Source organism: Lytechinus pictus, chromosome 11, assembly GCF_037042905.1.
Source record: "Lytechinus pictus isolate F3 Inbred chromosome 11, Lp3.0, whole genome shotgun sequence".
Lineage (NCBI taxonomy): Eukaryota > Metazoa > Echinodermata > Echinoidea > Temnopleuroida > Toxopneustidae > Lytechinus > Lytechinus pictus.
In genome coordinates this window covers 21,355,588-21,376,056 of record NC_087255.1, presented here as the reverse complement: position 1 = coordinate 21,376,056, position 20,469 = coordinate 21,355,588, and the positions used below count along the sequence as shown (strand labels likewise).

General features: G+C 34.2%; 2 protein-coding genes across 2 annotated transcripts in view; both read left to right on the top strand.

Moving 5' to 3' along the window:
* The first annotated feature begins 5,577 nt into the window (after positions 1-5,577).
* On the top strand, positions 5,578-9,615 carry LOC129271560 (glutaredoxin-1-like). Its single transcript, XM_054908885.2, has 3 exons — positions 5,578-5,718; positions 8,014-8,172; positions 8,724-9,615. The coding sequence occupies exons 1-3, from the start codon at positions 5,677-5,679 to the stop codon at positions 8,832-8,834; spliced, it is 312 nt and encodes a 103-aa protein (XP_054764860.2). The 5' UTR covers positions 5,578-5,676; the 3' UTR covers positions 8,835-9,615.
* A 3,531-nt stretch (positions 9,616-13,146) lies between these two features.
* Positions 13,147-20,469, top strand: part of LOC129270984 (mucolipin-3-like) — a 32,645-nt gene continuing 25,322 nt past the window's right edge. The window contains exons 1-2 of the mRNA XM_064107001.1: positions 13,147-13,568; positions 18,358-18,698. Of these exons, the coding sequence (XP_063963071.1) occupies positions 13,346-13,568; positions 18,358-18,698 (564 nt within the window). The 5' untranslated portion in view covers positions 13,147-13,345. The remainder of the gene's footprint in view (positions 13,569-18,357; positions 18,699-20,469) is intronic.

Here is a 20,469-nt window from a genome sequence, read left to right as displayed (position 1 = left end):
CGGGTATTGTTATTTAGGAGTTGAGTATGCAAGCATGTGGATCTTAATGTCTGTGATATCTAGTTACCAGTATGTATCTTCGATGCTCTCCCTACTCATATTTCCTTGTATTTTTTTTTTTTAGAAAGACCTCATACACTCTAATTACCAAGGTTTTTTTAATGAATAAATCGTGATCGGGTGTGATTCCTGTGAATAGTGACCAGCCGAATATTGGATTTAAAATTAAAACCTTGTGGATTTTGACATAGAGCTAAAAGATTTGAAGTGATATCTTTTCAGATTTAAAAGTTAATCCTTAAGATTGAAAATAAATCCAATATTCAACTGGTCTCTATTCACTGGAAGATCTGGATTAATTTCAAATCCTTGAAATTCAGAATGTAGGATTTTACATGTATTTTCATACTTGTTATGCTGTAATCAGAATCAAATTTTGTTTTAGGGTATTTCATTTTTTTTATGAAGATCATCACATAGTGCCATTTTTCAGTCTTTCCTTTTTTAATACCAGGGGCCTTTTTCAAGAGAGCTTATCAATTACAAGTTCCATGCTACCATTGAAAGCTGGAAATCCTGCACTTTGATTGGTCAATAGCAAACTTGTCATCGATTTCTAGCATTTCTAGCAAAGTTCGATAAAACAGACCCAGACTAATGTGCCTTTTCTTGAGTAGGTTTAAATTACTGTTTAAAGCAGCCTCATCAACTGCATTTTGATAACTTCAGAATATGTCCTAGGGCTGATTATGTTAAACAATTTAGAGCTTTATAGATAATTATGCTGTTGATGAGCTTATTTATCATTTAAAGTGTTAGTATTCCAGAAAATGTTATTTACAGCAAAATGTTAGAATGTTTGAATATCCTTTAAAGAAATTGTGAACATTTTTACCAGTATTTTACAATAATCTACTTGTCTTTTTATTCAAGTTAGTGATATCATTTTAAGTATACTGAACAGTAAATTTTGCTCTGCACATGAACTATTTGTGTGTACACAGCAAGTTAATTTATTATCAAATGTATTAGAATGTATGAACATTATATCTGCACCTTGAATAACAATCATTCCACTGCACCATCTTTAATTAGCCAACTTGTGTTAAAACCTTGATGTAATTATAATTCTATGCCTTGATTATGATGATTCATTCAGTTATTCATATCTTGTATATAACTAGAATTGATAAAGCAGGCTTAACTTGAAAATGATCAACACTTGATGGGAATGTATCTCTTTTATGAATATACTTAGAAACGTTGATGCAAGAAAACCATAGAGTCATATCCATAATGTGGTATTTGCAGTTTATTGTATCTTTTTACCATTAATTTGTTATTATCACCTTACTTGTGGAACAATGAAAGAAAAATATTTATGTGTATTGTATTTGTTTGTTTCAGTCATTTGTTTCTGTTTTATTTACATTGTGTACTTAATGCTAGTTTATTACTTAAAGAGGGTTACCATTTTCATTTGAAGGATAAATGTTTTCAAAATTGGCTTAAGATTAACACTTAAACTGATATGATGCATAATGTTAGAACATTAGATTGTAAATGGATATTTGAACTCTAATGAATTCACTGAGTGAACGTTTGAACTGACTGCCACTTATTTCTGATGAATCTGACAAAGTAAATTGATTCTGATATTTGTACAACAGTGAAATGAATCTACTCACACAGTCTTCATTCTGTTTAAATTAATGGTGTAGGCTCAATAATGTGAATCGTTTTAAAGCATGTCTTCAGCTTTGTTAAAGAGTCAGTAATATGAACTATATTTGAGTATCATCAAACATTACGATATTCCAAAAAGCGTAGTAGTCCTTGAATACATTTAAACATTAGACTTAGAATATTGTATTTTATCTGGCCGTTAGGATTAAAATTTAATGTAGTGCCCTTTCTCAGTAATTATTTGAATTTTTATTTGAAATAGCAATTTGAGGACCTACTTGACATATTTATTAATTGGATATTAGAAAGCTACTGACAGATTATATCCGGAAGTTTTCAGCCATTTCCATCCTAGAGAAGGTGTTTTATAAACAAGACAAAAATACTCGGATATCTTTTTTGATTGGGCACCCGATGGAATTTATTTTTGATGTAAAATTGATTAAATAATCTAATATAAGACATTTTTGGTTTACATTTTTCACACCACATCAGTTTAAAGGGGAAGTTCAGCCTGACAAAAACTTTACTGTAAAAATAGGAGGAAAATAATTTTAAAATATTGCTGAAGGTTTGAGCAAAATTCATCAAAGAATAAGAAAGTTATTAGAATTTCAATTATTTGATTTGTGATGTCATATACGAGCAACTTCCCTACAGAGCAAATGGTAAGAAATCAGTGAAATGTAATTTTCTCAGAAAATTGAAAGTGGTTTTTACTAATAGACAAATCATTTCACACCCGTACCTAAAAAGAAAACAAAGAAGTTATCACTTGCCATTAAAAACATTCAATTTATGGCATGCATTTTATACTACACAACACATGGGACAGCTGCTTGTTTATGATGTCACAAATCCAAAACATAAATTTCTCATAACTTAAACTTTATGGATTTTCCTCAAACCTTCACCAATTTATGTAACTACTTTTTCTGCTATTCTTACAACAAACTTGTCTTCAGGGTGATAATATAATCTAGTAGTGAAATGGAACAGTGACAATCTTTTGGGGCTTCACCAAAACTAAAGATAGGCTTTAAAATAGTATTCACACATTTCAAGCTTTTAGAAGTATACCGGTAGTGATAATGAGGAAATGAGCTTGACAAAGATGAATATTGATGATGATGAGGATAATGAATACTATATATGATCATGCCAGTGAGAATGATAATGGTGGGGGTGATACTAAGGTGCTGAACTTGTTGATGATGGTAGTCATAACTATGATGAAGGTGATGTGGAGTGATTGTGGTAGTGGTTATGATGATGCAAACAATTATGAGATTGATGGTGGCGGTGATGATGGTGATGACTTGATGTTGATGATGGAGATGCTGGTGATGGTGGTAATAATGGTAATAATGATGGTGGTGAAGATGGTGATGATGATGATCATGATGGTGGTGAAGATGGTGATGATGATGATGGTGATCATGATGGTGGTGAAGATGGTGATGATGATGATGGTGATCATGATGGTGGTGAAGAGGGTGATGATGATGATGGTGATCATGATGGTGGTGAAGATGATGATGATGGTGAAGAGGGTGATGATGATGGTGATCATGATGGTGGTGAAGATGATGATGATGGTGATCATGATGGTGGTGAAGATGATCATGATGGTGATCATGATGGTGATCATGATGGTGGTGAAGATGGTGATGATGATGATGGTGATCATGATGGTGGTGATCATGATGGTGGTAATGATGGTAATGATGATGATGGTGATCATGATGGTGGTGAAGATGGTAATGATGATGATGGTGATCATGATGGGGGTGAAGATGGTGATGATGATGATGGTGAGGTGATGATAGTGACGATGATGGTGATCATGATGGTGGTGAAGATGGTGATGATGATGATGATAGTGATGATGGTGATCATGATGGTGGTGAAGATGGTGATGATGATGATGATACTGATGGTGGTGGTGGTGGTGGTGGTGATGATGGTGACGATTGTGATAATGATGGTGATGAAAATGATGGTGATGATGATGGTGATGAAGGTGATGATGATACTGATGATGTTGGTGATGATCATCGTTGATTATGATGATGGTGATGATGGTGGTTGTTATTGGTGATGATTATATTAGTATAATAAATAATGTTTATAGAGGATATGAGAATGACAAAAATGTTTAAGTACAATGGTAAGGATGATAACAATATTTAGATATTGATAATGATGATGGGATGATGCAATGCTGCTGCTGTAAACAGTAATTGTGGTAGTGGTTATGTGTTTTTTGTCTCACCTGCATAGCTTTTCCGACGGCGGCGGCGTCAACACCAAATCTTAACCGAAGGTTAAGTTTTTGAAATGACAGCATAACTTAAAAAGTATATAGACCTAGTTCATGAAACTTGGCCATAAGGTTAATTAAGTATTACTAAACATTCTGCCTGAGTTTCAGGTCATATGACCAAGGTCAAAGGTCATTTAGGGTCAATGATCTTAGACCATGTTGGGGGATTCAACATCAAAGTCTTAACATTGGGGGTATTTGTTGAATTACCATCATAACTTTGAAAGTTTATTGATCTTATCATCTAATTCATAAAAATTGGACATAAGAGTAATCAAGTATCACTGAACGTCCTGTGCACATTTCAGGTCACATGACCAAGGTCAAAGGTCAATGAACTTTGGCCATAATGGGGTATCTGTTGAATTACCATCATAACTTCGAAAGTTTATGGATCTGATTCATGAAACTTAGACATAAGAGTATCAAGTATCACTGAACATCCTGTGCAAGTTGCAGGTCACATGATCAAGGTCAAAGGTCATGTAAGGTCAATGAACTTTGGCCATTTTAGAGGTAATTATTAGATTGCTGTCATAACTTTCAAAGTTTATAGATATAGTGTATAAAATGTGGATATAGGGGTAATCGTATCACTGACAAGCTTTAGGTCACATGATCAAGGTAACATGTCAATGAATGTAGTATTGTATCATTATATGAATGGTGTTTTTTGTGAATAATTATTTTATAGTACTTTTCAAAGTCAGCACTGCTCTATATTGAATCGCGTGATGCAGGTGAGACAGCCAGAGGCATTCCACTTAATGGTGGTGGCAATCGGTGATGAAGGCAGTTTGTGTTGGTGATTGTAATGTTGCTATATTGTGGTAGTGAATATGATGATGTTGATTATGTCTGGACTTGGTTGACGAAAATATTGTGATAAGAATTGTGACACTTAACGATCGAAAATTTTGTACATATGACGATCGCGCGACTTTTAAATCAAAGAGGAGAAAATCAAAATATCTCATAGTTCGTGAAAAATAATAAAAAAAAGTGACCGTGTAGTGTATGTGCTCTCATTTGCATACCCACCATGATGTGCAAATGTTTTGTCAAAATAAAATGTCCTTGCTTCTGTAATTCACACTCGATTGTGATGAAATTTTTAGCATCAAGCTTGTTTGATTTTTATCCTTTTGTTCAAATCAAATTTTGTTCGCATGGGTGGATGCCCATTTAGAGAGGAGAAGAAAAAAAGAAGAAGACAAAATATACAATAAAATAATAACAAAGAAATTGCCTTAAAAATGGAAAGGACTCATAGGCGGCGGAACCCCTAAATTTTTTGTTGATAACCTTTTTTTTTTTTTTTTTTTTTTTTTTTTTTTGGCTTGTCAATTTTTTTTGCCGGCGTCCCCCCTAAAATTTGTTTTTGATAACCTTTTTTTTTTTTTTTTTTTTTTTTTGCTTGTCAATTTTTTTCCCGGCGTCTCCCCTAAAATTTTTGGCTTCCGCCACCAATGAAAGGACTGCAGTTCAATGCTTGTAGCTCTGCTGGTGATATTTTTTTTCAGAATACTGCCCCTGGATTTGCGCCCCTGCTGGAATCAAGTTCCATACTTTTTGGCATTCCATACATAAATACATGAGCAGAGATTTTCAGATCAGCAGAATTTAGGCCCGAGAGCTGGAACAGTTATTCATCTATCATAAACATGGCACAAGCTTTTGTAGATGCTGCGATTCGTGACAACAAGGTGAGTTATAATCTCGCATTTCTATATTAATTTAGTTTAATTTCCACATTTTAATAAGTTATTTAATAGCTCTGGCTTCACAGCCACAGCAGAGGCCAGCGCCAGAGCCAATTGGCTTCGCCGGCGTACCGGTGATGCACTATTGTCATTGGCAACCTTAACCAAACGGGGCGGCTGTGCTGGCCTGGCCCTGGGCGGCAGGAGGAGAAACGGAGATATGGATGAGCATTTGCTGTTTGTAATGAAAGGAATTCGCCTGGCGAGTGAAGTGCTTATGAATTGTATCATTTTTTATAGTCATTAATTGTATAGTCATCTCTGTTGTCTCAAACAAAGACTGCGATAAAATTCCATAACTTTAGTTTACTTAAATATAAAGGGGAAGCTCACCCTGACTCCCAAGGAAAAAATTGTTGTAAAAATAACAGAAAGAAATGAATAATGATGAAAATTGAAGGTTTGGCCTTGGCCCTTGGGAAAACCATCAAAAAGTTAGGGTTAGAATTCGATTTTATTTATTTTTGACGTCATATAGCCCACAATTGAATTTTTGTAATAGTTTATAATGACTAAAAAAAAATTTCAGGAGCGGATTTGTGCACTATTTTATTATAACATTAATTAGTGTCAGACTGAGGGAACATTAAAAATAATTTGAAAGTTTTTGAGGAAACGATATTTCATTATTTTTTTTTAAAGGTCAAGTCCACCCTAGCAAAATGTTGATTTGAATAAGCAGAGAAAAATCAAACTAGCATAACACTGAAAATTTCATCAAAATCGGATGTAAAATAAGAAAGTTATGGCAATTTAAAGTTTCGCTTATTTTTCACAAAACAATGATATGCACAAATCAGTGACATACAAATGAGTCAGTTGATGATGTCCATCACTCACTATTTCTTTTGTTTTTATTGCTTGAATTATACAATATTTCATTTTTACAGATATGACCATAGGTATACCGATTTGACTGAACCATATAGTATTAAACAATGCTAATTCTACATGTTCAGGGAGGAATTAATCACTGTTTCACTTGACAATGAGGAGAAAATATTCATATTTCATATAATAAAATACAAAAGAAATAGTGAGTAGATGACGTCATCAGTCTCATTTGTATACAGACCAGGATGTGCATATAACTGTTTTGTGAAATTAAGCGAAACTTTAAAATGTCATAACTTCCTTATTTTACATCCGATATTGATGAAATTTTCAGTGTTATGCTTGTTGGATTTTTCTCTTTTTATTCAAATCAATTTTTTGTTCGGGTGGACTTGTCCTTTAAATTTGTGATACATGGGAAGCTGATTGTATATGACGACTCATTAAAAAAAACCATCTAGAACTAGTAACTTTTAAAAATCAAAGTTTACTCGCCACCAGGCAGTGTGCAATCGTGTTTCTGAGTCACAGATGATGACATCCACTGCGAATAATAAACTGGGTCTAGGACAAAATTAAAAGATTTTTTATCATGGTTAATTCATTGTTTTGAAAAAGGGGGAAAGATGAGAAAAGGGAAAAGTAGAAGAAAGGCCAGGGGGAAGAGTAGTAAATACGGTTAACATGAGAAATTTTGGCCTTGTAAACTCTAATTTTACCCTTCATGAAAATATCATGTTGCTTCTAATTGAGAGAAGTAAACTACATTTGATACATTGTGAGAAAACTGGTTATTTCTTCTACTCAATCCATTGACATTTAGTGAAAATTGTGGTCTCCATTTTTAAAATAGCTGAATGTTTCATTGATGGGATAGAAATCATAGAATAAAATTGACAATAGTGAAAAAAAAATCTTGCTGAAAGTATTACTCTGCGTGCATTAAAAGATATGTGTGTGAAATTGTGTGAAATTCCTTCCATAAATTGTGGTGAATTAAACATTTTTGTTCAAGAGGTAGAATAACAGTCAAGATTAGAAATAAGCTCAGATACCTCTTTACTGTACACCTATAGGCTTGGCTTATAAATAACGGCTTTTTTTTTAATTTACGCAGGCAAATTGAATTTCTATTGTGAGTTACTTCAACTCAAATAATAGACAACACCATAATTGTGATGTTAAATATTTCAGCTATTTCCAGATATACATGTAGTATGTTCAAATAAACAGTGAACCTTTAAGAGTGTAATTCATAAGATTGAATTTACTTTACACAGCTAATGTGGCTGCAGGAGCATCTCTTATTCAATAAGGTAAAAACTTTTAGAATTAGAAACATAACTTTTATTGTTATACATGGACCAAATTACCATGTTCCTTATTTTATTTTTTGTCTTGTAGGTTGTCATGTTTTCCAAGACATATTGTCCCTACTGCAAGATGGCAAAGTCTGCCCTGAATAGTGCTGGCCTGAAGAATTACAAAGTGATTGAGTTGGAAAACCATTCCATGTGTGATCAAATTCAGGATTACTTGCTGAAATTGACAAAAGCTCGATCGGTAAGCATCTCACTTTAAAAAATAGTCATGCAAGAGGTAGACTGTACTAACGGGATAGATCTTCATAACTTTTTTTCTTCGAATGAACATGTTAATTCTTTTGGAAATATTAAAGATGGATCCATTAACACCAGTCTTCCTGAAAGCTTTCATATTCCTTGCAGCCTCGTGAGTCCCACATAGACTTCATTGGTGGGCGCATCAGCTGAAGGCTCTTTGAAGTTTGAGATGATAATCTGCAATATTCACTCTATTTTAATTGTAATGTTATAAACTTATAATGTTTATTTCACATGTTTTGTATATTATATGTTCTTATGATCGTCCTATGTATACATGTATGTGCAGCTCCCTGGTTGAAAACAGTGTTTTAATCACTGAACAGGCTGCCCGGAGTAAAAAGGCAAATAAATATCTTGATATCCTCAGTACTTTCTACAGTTGGGGATTGAATTGATATCCAAATACAAGAACCTTCATATTACTATCTTCTATTATACTCTTATTATTTGCATTAAATCAAAATTTCTATTTTTGTGCCATTTTACTAGGTACCCCGTGTGTTCATTGGCGGGAAGTGCATTGGTGGAGGCTCTGAAACCAAGGCTCTGCAGGACCAAGGGAAACTGACCGAGATGCTCAAAGACACTGGTGCAATGTAAGGTGCCTTAGAGCACTGTTTCCTGAAGCCTCTTGTCAGTAATGTTCACATGCTCTCAGCTCTCAACCAATGAGATCCAAGGATTTGAGTAGCTTATAACTGTTGTCAATGAGATTCACTGACAGATTGCTACATGAAAAGCTCCCCAGTTCGGCATTTTTCAACCTCTCTCTACTGGTGTGTGATATTATGTGGTATTTATCTAGTATTATATCAATAGGTAGCGTAGTATAACTTTTTCTTTTTATCCACCTTCCACGATTTTATCAAATGGCATTCCTTGTAACATGAAATAAGTCTGCAAGCACAGACTCAATTTTGACATTTTAACCAGTTATACTATGTCTCTTTATTAAGTGAAGAGTAGACTCCAAACTCTGTATAGTGAATCTAGTCTCACAACTCCAGACTCTGCAATACGCACTATGCGAATTATGAAAACCAAAGGTCTGTGCCTGCAGACTATTACATAAAATATCATTTGTGAAATTAATTGTATCAGTAATAAAGTCTATGGACAAAGAGTTGCAATGAAATTTAAATGTATGTATTGATTGTATTTCTTCATGTATATGTAACAGGTACCAGAAGTGTTTCAGCTTTCCCAATGAATTGTTTGGAGACAGAGAATGTTGTTTGATAAATTTACTTCCCTAGGCAGTACAAAGTAATTCACAGAAATGCACAATCATATATACTATTTATGATTTTTTTAATTTGTTTTACAATTGTATTATCATTGATCCAATAGACAATTGATGATTTCATGCTTAATTTATTACCCAGTATTTCATTTGCATGCATTTACTCATTCATGTTTAGCTCGATTTATTGTGGTATTGAATCCTGTTTTCAAAAACATTTTATTCTTGGTTTATGCAGTACTTTTCCAACCAAAAAAGGTGATATTTGTTTTATACAGTATTTCCAATTTAGTATTGAATTATCCCAAGTAACATCTAACCAGATAGTAAATTCCTTTGTTTGATTTCATGGGTGTAATATTATATAAATGTACATGTTTGATATATTTATTTTACAAATATGCAGAAGGTATATATTTTATGGTATACATTGTGTATACCTGAATGAGAATGGTGACATCATAAAATACCGTAGTACCAATCACTTTCACAGTGTAAACAGATATTACAATTTACATACATGCTCAATTGCATTTTGCCATGCAAGTTAGCAACAGTTTCTTTTCCATAACAATTTGTTTGGCAAATTTACACATTTCAACTCCAGATATTGCTTGTCAAAAACACCCCCTTAAAATAAAAATGTGTATATCTTTTCATTATAATTCCCCTTTAAGTATAACAAAGTAAAGCAAATTACAATTGAGAATGAAAAAATAAAAATAGAACACAATATAGGCCTATAAATTGTTTGTGCCAAACTGTACTCTTGGTGCTTTATCTCAGTATTATTTCATCAGTGTGTGGTTTTTACACGATCAGATGTACGTGCCTGGTGGGTGTTTCATAAAGCTGTTCCTAGTTTAAGAGCAACTTGTGATCCTTTCTTGTGGTAAATGGTATATTGAATTGGCGATGGTTTAGCATGTAAGAAGGGTTCGCCTGTCGTATCTAAAGTCATTCTTAACTTATGAACAGCTTTATGAAACCCCCCCCCCCCCTCCTGCCAGGGCTGAGAATTATTGTCTACCCACTTTCGTTATAAGAAAAGATATACATATACATGTAGTTGAGACGATGAAATTGAAGTTTAATTCACATTTGTTGACACTTACAGGGAAATTGAAATCAGCGGAGCTATACAGTTCAAAAGGCTCTCTCCACAAGTTTTATATATGCTAGTCTTGTGTGAAGACCCACTTGTTCAAAGTTTCAATCAGGGTCTGTGCCTGTTATTAGACTAGATGGATCATGTTATACAGCGAAAGCTACCAAAATGCATTACAAGTATATGACACTATTAATGTCTAAGAAATTATGCTCTTTGTATTGTGGTACAATGTGCAATCATTTTACTTTATTATTACATTATTTGTAATTGATTTTTTTTAATCTTCTATGTTAATGAAATGTATTAATTTACACATCTCTGCAGTCTTTAGATTAAAATGTTTCACATATTATAGTTTGGTCAGCTTTTTATTGTCTTATCATGCTTTCAACTTTCCCCGAATTTCTTCTTCAAAATCAAGAAAATTCAATTAATTCAATATTTCACTCAGATTCATAATTTCATAATAATAATAATAATAGCGGTATATTTACCCAGGGTAGCCGCTTCAGTTCCGAAAACTGTTCTCCCAGCGGGCCCTGCTATAATGAGGTCTCAAATTATATAGAAATTTAAATATATATGTATGTCAAATGCAGGGATATATAGATATATTTCTATAAGTAACAATATTTTTTCTTGACATGTTGTTTCCTTATTCCAATAAATAGTATCTAACTCTAAAAAATTGAACAAAATTATATGTGTCAATTGTCCTGTTCTGTGTCATTGTCAGATCTCTGTGCATGAGTTTCATTCATATTAAATGTTTTGAAGATTGCTTTTTTTTTGTAAAGAAATCAAACATACTTCTTGGTGGAGCTGGAGACAAGAAGTAGTCATTATTATTATTATTATTACTATTAGTAGTAGTAGTAGTAGTCATGGTAGTAGTAGTAGTAGTAGTAGAATATGGTAGAATAGTATTAGTAGAAGTAAAAGTAGTAGTAATAGTATTAGTATTAGTGGTAGTGGTAGTAGTAGTAGTAGTAGTAATAGTATTAATGGTAGTGGTAGTGGTAGTAGTAATAGTAGTAGTAGTAGTAGTAGTATAGTAGTAGTAGTAGTAGAAGTAGTAGTAGTAGTAGTAGTAGTAGTAGTAGTGGTAGTGGTGGTGGTGGTAGTAGTAGTAGTAATAGTAGCAGTAGTTTTGGGTCACCTGTGCCCATTAGGCAAAGTCATAAAAAATTATGGTTTAGTTTAGGCAAATATTAGACTACATAATTTTTCCTTCTATCTTCATAATACATATAAGGTAATCACGAACACTATACAACTGAGCTACTGCTCTATTAGGAACAAATCCCATTTTGCATATTTCCCTAAAATATAAACAAAATTGATTTAATTCAATTATTTGATGTATGAAACAACTCTGAGAATACTCATATTTATGGTAATTCTAGGCCTTTGAAATTTTGAATTGTGATGAAATATCAACAATGCCCATTTATGAAAATGTGCATACAGTAAATCCCAGAAAAAACACGAAATTAAGAATTTATGTTTTATCATAACTAATCAAAATATGAGGATGTTATGTGTGCGAGTTGCTCCTGTAGACAAGAAGAAATGATAGGCCTTGCTTCATGAAATTTATTATTTCAAAACCTCCGTAATCAACAGACAAAGGGAAAGGAGGGGAGGGAGGAGATAAAGAGAATTCACATTACTTTTTGTGTACATAAAAAAAAAATTACTGCCGTTATTTCTGTATTCTACATTCTGAAACAGAACCCACATTTTGAACATGTTAATCGTTGATATTCTATAGACGGCAATAAAAGGAGAGATCTAATAGGATTTCAGACTGAAATCCACCACAACTAAAAGTTAATTTGAATATATAACGAGAGATCTAGAAAAAAAGAGAAACAAGTATCAAAATGTAATAAATTAAAGAGTCATAAAATTTCGCTGAATTTCACAAAACAGTTTTTACGCACATCCTTGATGGTATAGAGATGAGGGAACCAAAATCATCACTCATAATATTCATTTTGTATTCTATATACATGAATATGTTTTATTTTTATCTGACGTAACCTATTGTGATATATTACAATTCTCCTTAATTTTGAATCTGCATAGAATGAAATATTGTATTTTGCCCAGTAAAATACTCTCTCATCATTTGCATAACGTGGTCTTGTAAATAAAAATGTTTTGTAAAAAGAAATAGATAATCAAAATTCCGAAATTTCTTAAACTTTCTTTCCTTAATCTGATTTCGCTGAAATTTTCAGCATCATGTCTGTTTCATTTTTCTTTTGTAATTTTATTTCATTTTTATATTTTATTCAATTCACCTTTTTGTTGCCATCTTAAATCGTCTACTCAGTAGCCATAAACATGATAGAATCACATGAACTGATAAATTATGGTGAAGTAGGCCTACTTTAAACATTAACCAAACTAATTGTGAAGATAATTGAATTAACGGGGTATAAAATAAATAATTTTTTATGATATTCCCCGGTGATATTCCATACAGTGGAGGTTCGGAACAATCCCAACTGCACGAAACCGCAAGTGCCGCAAGTTATATACTGCCCTCTATTGAATGTAAGACGACAATGAATTAGCAGAAATCACATGATAAAAAAGTCAACACAACTGATGATATGATGCGAAGTCGAGTCGGAGAGCTGACTTCAGAGTTCAGTCTTGGATTTCAAATGCAAGCGAGTGCAAGAAGCTTCAGTTTCTTTTTCATTTAATTTCCTAAAATCGTTTATTTGTGGAAATCCATGGTAAATGAGGGCGTCCCGTGCGAGTTCGGTGAGGGAGGCAGCTGCAGAAAGACGAAGGAAACCTGTTACACATTTCGAAAACAGCCAGGCCGAGAAATCTCCGGATCTTGGTCGTTCTCTGCGCCGGCAGGAGCGGCTTGTTTTGGAGGCAGATTCCCCTGATACGGGGGCGTACTCTACATGTTCGCCATCCGTTGTCATAACCCCATCTTGTGGACATAGTAAAGGTAAAAAATATGAAGAGTAATTAGGGCTGTTTTGTAACTAGCATGACTAGTAATTAAATTAATGATCAGATTTTATATTTGGCCTTCTTCTTGCATGTCTTTATTGTAGTTTTGTACTACTGTACTAGTTTTATTTATTCATTGAATCATGAATGCCCGTAGTCTTGAGGACGCAATGATGATGATTTTTTTAAATAATGAAATATACTTCTTCATCATTGACGTCTTGACACTCTTCCCCCAGTCGCATAAGAGAAGGACCATAATAAAGATGGATTTCCCTCGGAAATCCATCTTTAGAAACAAAAATCACTTTAATTGTATTGATTTCATTAATTTTCACACCTTCCTACGCCTAATGCGTAGGAAGGTTTTAAAAATTATAACATGAAAATGTGAAAAATTTAAGGTTTCTTACCTAACTGATGCCGGATAAACACCTCGATCCACATGTAAACAACGTAAGTACAATAGCGTCGACCCTTGAACCGCTTATGTATGACGTACTTCCGGCTAGCGATGCCGTTCTGATGAATAATTTATAGAAAAAAAATATTATTTTGCAAATGTTAAAATGTATCACGTAAATTAAAAATAATTGTCAGTTTCATACCAATTATTTTTAATTACGTGATAAATTTTAACATTTGCGAAATAATTTTTTTTTCTATAAATTATTCATCAGAACGGCATCGCTAGCCAGAAGTACGTCATACATAAGCGGTTCAAGGGTCGACGCTATTGTACTTACATTGTTTACATGTGGATCGAGGGGTTTACTCAGCATCAGTTAGGTAAGAAACCTTAAATTTTTCACATTTTCATGTTATAATTTTTAAAACCTTCCTACGCATTAGGCGTAGGAAGGTGTGAAAATTAATGAAATCAATACAATTAAAGTGATTTTTGTTTCTAAAGATGGATTTCCGAGGGAAATCAATCTTTATTATGGTCCTTCTCTTATGCGACTGGGGGAAGAGTGTCAAGACGTCAATGATGAAGAAGTATATTTCATTATTTAAAAAATCATCATCATTGCGTCCTCAAGACTAGAATGCCCGGGCCAGGGGGCCACTTGCATTGACGAGTGGATACCATGCGCGACCCAAAAAACACGTAAAAAGGATGTCTTTTTCAAGAAAGGGCACGTTACGTACGTAACGTAATAAGGGTGTCAAAAACACTAAATTAATGAAAAAAGGGTATCTATTTCGCTCGGAAAGCTACGTGCACGTGTTAAGGGTCAAATATGCGAGGGTAGAGTCAAGACAAAAATGTTTTACAAAGGATGTAGAATTTTGCCCCAACAGTCAACACTACGTGTTTAGAGTCCGATAGCGCGAGGTGTGGGAGGTGGGGCCGTACTAAACCAAATGACGTAGGTAAAACCGACGACCGAAGTCTGTGACATATAACAATTAAAACATAGCTGTACTTGAAGTTGAACTACTTGTTTAGGGGTTCAAATACTTTGTCAAGGGTATCGTATTGCTTCCAATACTGTTAAGGGTAGGGTTTCACACGCCAATAATTGTTTAGGGGTGCATTTTCAGAATATGGAAAATACATGTTTAGGGTGCTTTTCGAGACCCCATGGTCGCGCATGGTATCCACTCGTCGGTGCTACTGCAGTTTCGCACCGGCCGATTACCAGCATACCTCATCACCAATACTTGTTCCCAAATGTCATGACAAGTCTCTCAGACTCAGTCACATTTCGAGGTCAATATACCCACCTCTTTCAAATATCGCGAGTGGAAACGGCTGTATTTCAGCCTTGATCTCAATGTCGTTGTTCGAATCCTCAGGGTTTTTCTTTTTATTCTTATGTATTTTTTCTCAAAAGAATTAGTAGATCTACCTTAAAAATTAACAAAACTACTTCACTCTTGTTCTAAATTTATAAATTTTGCTTCCGCGCTTTGCGTGGTTAAATGACAATATTTTAGTTCTCATTTGTCTCCCACACCCTTTCTCTAACCCTGTTTTTCCACCTCGGCTACAGGACTACTGTGTTTCTTGCCAGTTAAAGTTCAAATGTATACATTAGGGCATTGAATTAGAGTAAAGTTAGGCCGAAGTATATCTTTTTTTTTCAAATTGATCACGCAACATGTCCACACTTCTGGTCAGGTCGGCCCAGGGCGGGTAAAATCTTTATATTAATTTTTGCCGCCACCCCCATATAGGCCACTTCTCCCGCTGTTAAGCTCATTACTAAACAGCCATAATTAGGTGGCAAAGAGGCCCTCATTTAAAAAGAGGAAGGTATCAAATTTGTGTCGTATTAAATAAAAAAAAGTACAATATTTCTATCAAATTCTATGAAACTTCATGTCATTTTCCTGCACATTCATCTCCTGTCTCGTTTTTGCACCCTCAGATTGAAATTTTGAATGACACTTAGTTTTCTTAATCATTTAAAATAAGCGCTACAGCCTACAGGATGAGTCAAAGAAATTATACATAATTTCAGTATAACTATATCACAGAATTTTCAACATTTTTGGGCTCCATTTTCCTCTTAATGAAGTTTAATTATCTGATTAGAAAATCAAGTGAATTAGAGCCGATATGGTAGAGATATCTGCATTTGATTAAACGTCCGCAATTTCATATACTGTCGCTAAATTGTTTGTAATCAAATCTGATCTTTCCAAGGGAAGCATTCAAAATAACTTGGAGAATATACCCTTTTACAGGGATCCTTTCCTTTTCCAAAATAATTAATGAAACACTAAAGCTACCGCGCTTAGCGTGGAGTAATTATTATTATAATTTCCTCCATTTTATCCCCTTTTTGAGCGTTCACAATCACTTTTGAAAACAAGGTTCAAAATCACAATAAAGTTAACTGAATTGGAGCTGAGTTGATATACATACATCACATGTACAGTAGGTACTAGAGACAAGAGAGATGGCTCCTTTTCATTTTAATTTGATGGAAGATCGAAAGCTTAGCGCTTTGCGCGCTCTGTAAGTGTTGGCATGCTTGCGTGCATTTACCGCCCCCTACAAAATGAAATCCTGGCTACGCGGTTGCGAAAAATCAAAATCAAAATTAGACAGCTGGTGCTGGCAGCCGTCTGTTTCTGGCTGTGCATATAACTGTTTTGTGAAATTAAACAAAACTTTAAAATGTCATAACTTTCTTATTTTACATCCGATTTTGATGAAATTTTCAGTGTTATGCTTGTTGGATTTTTCTCTTTTTATTCAAATAAATTTTTTGTTGGGGTGGACTTGTCCTAATAATAGCAAAATGCGCAATTGTGCTTGCAAGGTTGATCGTGATATCAAGTTGATAGGCCATTTCATTTAGCGATTAAAGGGATGGTCCGGCTGAAAATATTCAGATCTAAATAAATAGAGTAAAATTCACAGAGCAAAATGCTGAAAATTTCATCAAAATCGGATAACAACTAACAAAGTTATTGAATTTCAAAGTTTATCAATATTTTGTGAAAACAGTTATATGCACATCGTCATGAATATTCATTAGTTGGGCTGATGATGTCACATCTCCACTTTCCTTTTTGTTATGTTATTACATGAAATCATGAATTTTTCATTTTTTCATACATGTGTACATAATGTGTCTCCATTATGATGAAATAAGTTGCGGCAATAACTTATAACTAATGCATTTTATCAGTTGTCAATCCAATTGTTTTAGTTCTTAGTAGAGAATTTTTGAATAAACTTAATTTCCTATAATAAAATAAAAAAGAACAAGTGGGGATATGACATCATCAGCCCACCTAATGAATATTCATAAAGACATGCCTAGAACTGTTTCAGCAGAATAATGCAAATCTTTAAAATTCAATAACTTTGTTATTTGTTATCCGATTTTGATCAAATTTTCAGCAGTTTGCTCTGTGAATTTTACTCTATTCATTGAGATATAAACATTTCCAGCCTGGACCATCCCTTTGATCACTTACCTTTGTATTAGTGGGCCCAGGTATAGATGCACATCATGCACATGCGCAAGAAACAAAGTTTTTTTGTTTACGTATACATATGCATGAAGTTGGGATGGGGGTTTCCCTTCTTTTGAGCTCCGCTTCCAAGGGGCACGGCAAAGAAACACACACAAGCAATCTGTTTCCTCTGTATGCACTCATCTGTACTGGTTGAGCCAAAAAGGAGCCCTTGAAATGAAAGAAATAAAATTTAGCTATTGCCCCCAATGTGGCAAAAAGCCAAAAATTAGCCCTTAAAATTTCAAATGAATTTAAATTTAAGTGAAATAATGAGTATTATCCTTTTCTATGTTAGTACATTATATTAGATCAATGTTTGATGGATTATTTATGATGGACTTGGTGACAAGCTCATTAAAATGCTCAAATGCTGTCACCAATCGCCATCCAATATCTGAACAGGCTTTGATGAGAGTATAGATCTGTAGAATAAGAAGGCTTTTTATGATTTTTGCATATTGTTATATTACATGTATGTGGAGCATTGTGGCCCAGTGGATTAGTCTCCGGACTTTGAAACAGAGGGTTGTGGGTTCGAAACCCAGCCATGGCGTAATTTTCTTCGGCAAGAAATTTATCCACATTGTGCTGCACTCGACCCAGGTGAGGTGAATAGGTACCCAGTAGGATTTATTCCTTGAACGCTTTAGCGTCTATTAATATGGCGGCTTAGCTACAGCAGGGGTAATAATATGATACCAAGCATCAAAGCGCAGTTGAGTATATATGCACATAGTAACTGCGCAATATGTAAATGGACATATTATTATTATTCTATAAATCTTAATGCTTGATTGCAGTCCCAACCATGAACACATTGGCAGTCCAGACAGCCTGTGGTGGGGGCAGCTCCAGATCCCTCAACAAGATTGGACATTGTGAGTGTAACCATGACAACTATGGCAACATCAACAATGATTCTAGCATCCAGAACGAATGTCATGGCGAGAGCACACCAACTTCTTGTCTAGAGGAGGACGATGTCTTTGGAGCTTCTACAGGAACCCTGAGAAGCAGGCAGGAGATGCGCTGGGAGCTAAGGTACTTTTTCATGAACCCGTACCTCAAGTACAAGAAGAGAGGCCGCAAACCGTGGAAGCTAGGGGTTCAGCTCCTCAAGATCATCTTTGTTACTATTCAGGTAAGGAAGGAAGGGATATAAATTGAGGGAGATAGAGAGAGAGAGAGAGAGAGAGGTGGGGGGGGGGGTGTAAATAAAAGTTTCCCTTAGACTACTGTCACAATGAAAAATACGGCAATTTTTTCTTCAAGTTACCGGCAGTTGAAATATGAGTGCTTTTTCACTTTCCAGCAAAGTGATTCTCCCACCCTTTAATAATTGAGAAAAATCAAACAATTATCAAAAAAAAAAAAGTAAAATATGAAAGTGTAGACATTTACAATTGTGCTTACTTTCACAGGATAGTTAATACAGTTCTGCAACAATTAATTTGCACATTTTGAAAAAGTGAAATTAAAGTAATGTTGGATCATAATTTGGATTGTTATTCATAAAAAATTGGTAAGGTGTACAGTCACTTGAACACTTAAAAATTATGAAGATCTGGGGATCATTACATGTACTTCATCAACATTTTTCGTCCAACAACTCGTCAGATCTGACAAACTTTTCTCAAATATGATTGGCTGAGAAGCACTGTTGGTACATGTAACTGTTGGATAAAAATGACTTGTAAGATAAAACACCTGATGAGTCCTTTTATGAAATCCCCACTTTTAGTCTCAGAACTTTTGGGCAACAATTTGTAATTTTTGCTGCCCTAACATTTGTGCACTAGACCAAATGGGTCTTCAAAGTCAGTTATTTGTTTGTTCCCTTATCCATTCATGCTATATTAAACAGGAATACATTTGTAGAGAAAACATCTCGGTATTTGAATTTGACAAATGCTTTTTGTTTCATAATATTGAGCAATTTCTTGATACTCAAGACAAAATTACACCAACATATACCCGTCTTATTTTTCCATGTAGTGTAGAATATTGATCTTGCCCTGAAATATTAAAATGCATGGTTCGAAGGACATTAGAAAATTGTACAAGTTTCTACATTTATTATTTTTTGTTTCTTCATGCAATTGGTATAATCACTACATTTTAAGGTCATTAATACAGTTCTAAGTGCACCCTGTATTTATAGCTATTTGGTAATACACAGAAAAGCTTATAATAGATGAATTGTTGAGATCTACATGTATCTTCTCTCTTCATCATTTGTCCTTCGTTTGTTTATAATGAGTGCTCCCAGCTTGAGCTTTGTAATCAAGATTAGATACTTTTATGTACCACTCACTAATGAGCAAGGTCAGGGCCCCTCAACACAAGTGTGAACAATTGATCGTACGCTTCATTTTCGTGATTAATCGTACATTGTAGTCGATGCAATCAGTCATTAAAAAACGTTCTGTTATGATTGCTAAGCTTTGTGTTTACAGGCCTTGGGTCTCTGAGTGTTTACAGTTTTGTTAGCAATATGAAAGGGAAACAGTTGAGGGGCTGAAAATATGTAACTTTAAATACTTAAGTACCTGGTACACTCTGCAGTGTACATTATATATTGCATGATAGGTACTTGTACTATAATGTGGTCTCAGTTTTGTAGAACACTATATAATTGCATTAACTGTAAAGTTAATGGCAAATCATCTTCAAAATTACAATCAATGTAAAATTGTAAATCATTTTTTACAACTGTATATGTGACAATGTTCTGACCAAGATTCGTATTGTTATATTACAGGAAACATCCCAAATTGCTATGAAACAAATCAAACAACCAGACAGTTTGTTATCATTTTATATCCCTGTATTGGGATAGTGGGAAGACCTTCGACATTTCAGACAATTCTACTTGTATGTGCTTGGCGAAGGAAATTGTTTTATATCCAAAT

Coding starts and splice junctions, on each gene's coding strand:
- LOC129271560 (XM_054908885.2), top strand. CDS start 5,677: ATGGCACAAGCTTTTGTAGATGCTGCGATTCGTGACAACAAG. Junction 5,719..8,013: donor CTGCGATTCGTGACAACAAG/GTGAGTTATAAT, acceptor TTTGTCTTGTAG/GTTGTCATGTTTTCCAAGAC. Junction 8,173..8,723: donor AATTGACAAAAGCTCGATCG/GTAAGCATCTCA, acceptor CCATTTTACTAG/GTACCCCGTGTGTTCATTGG.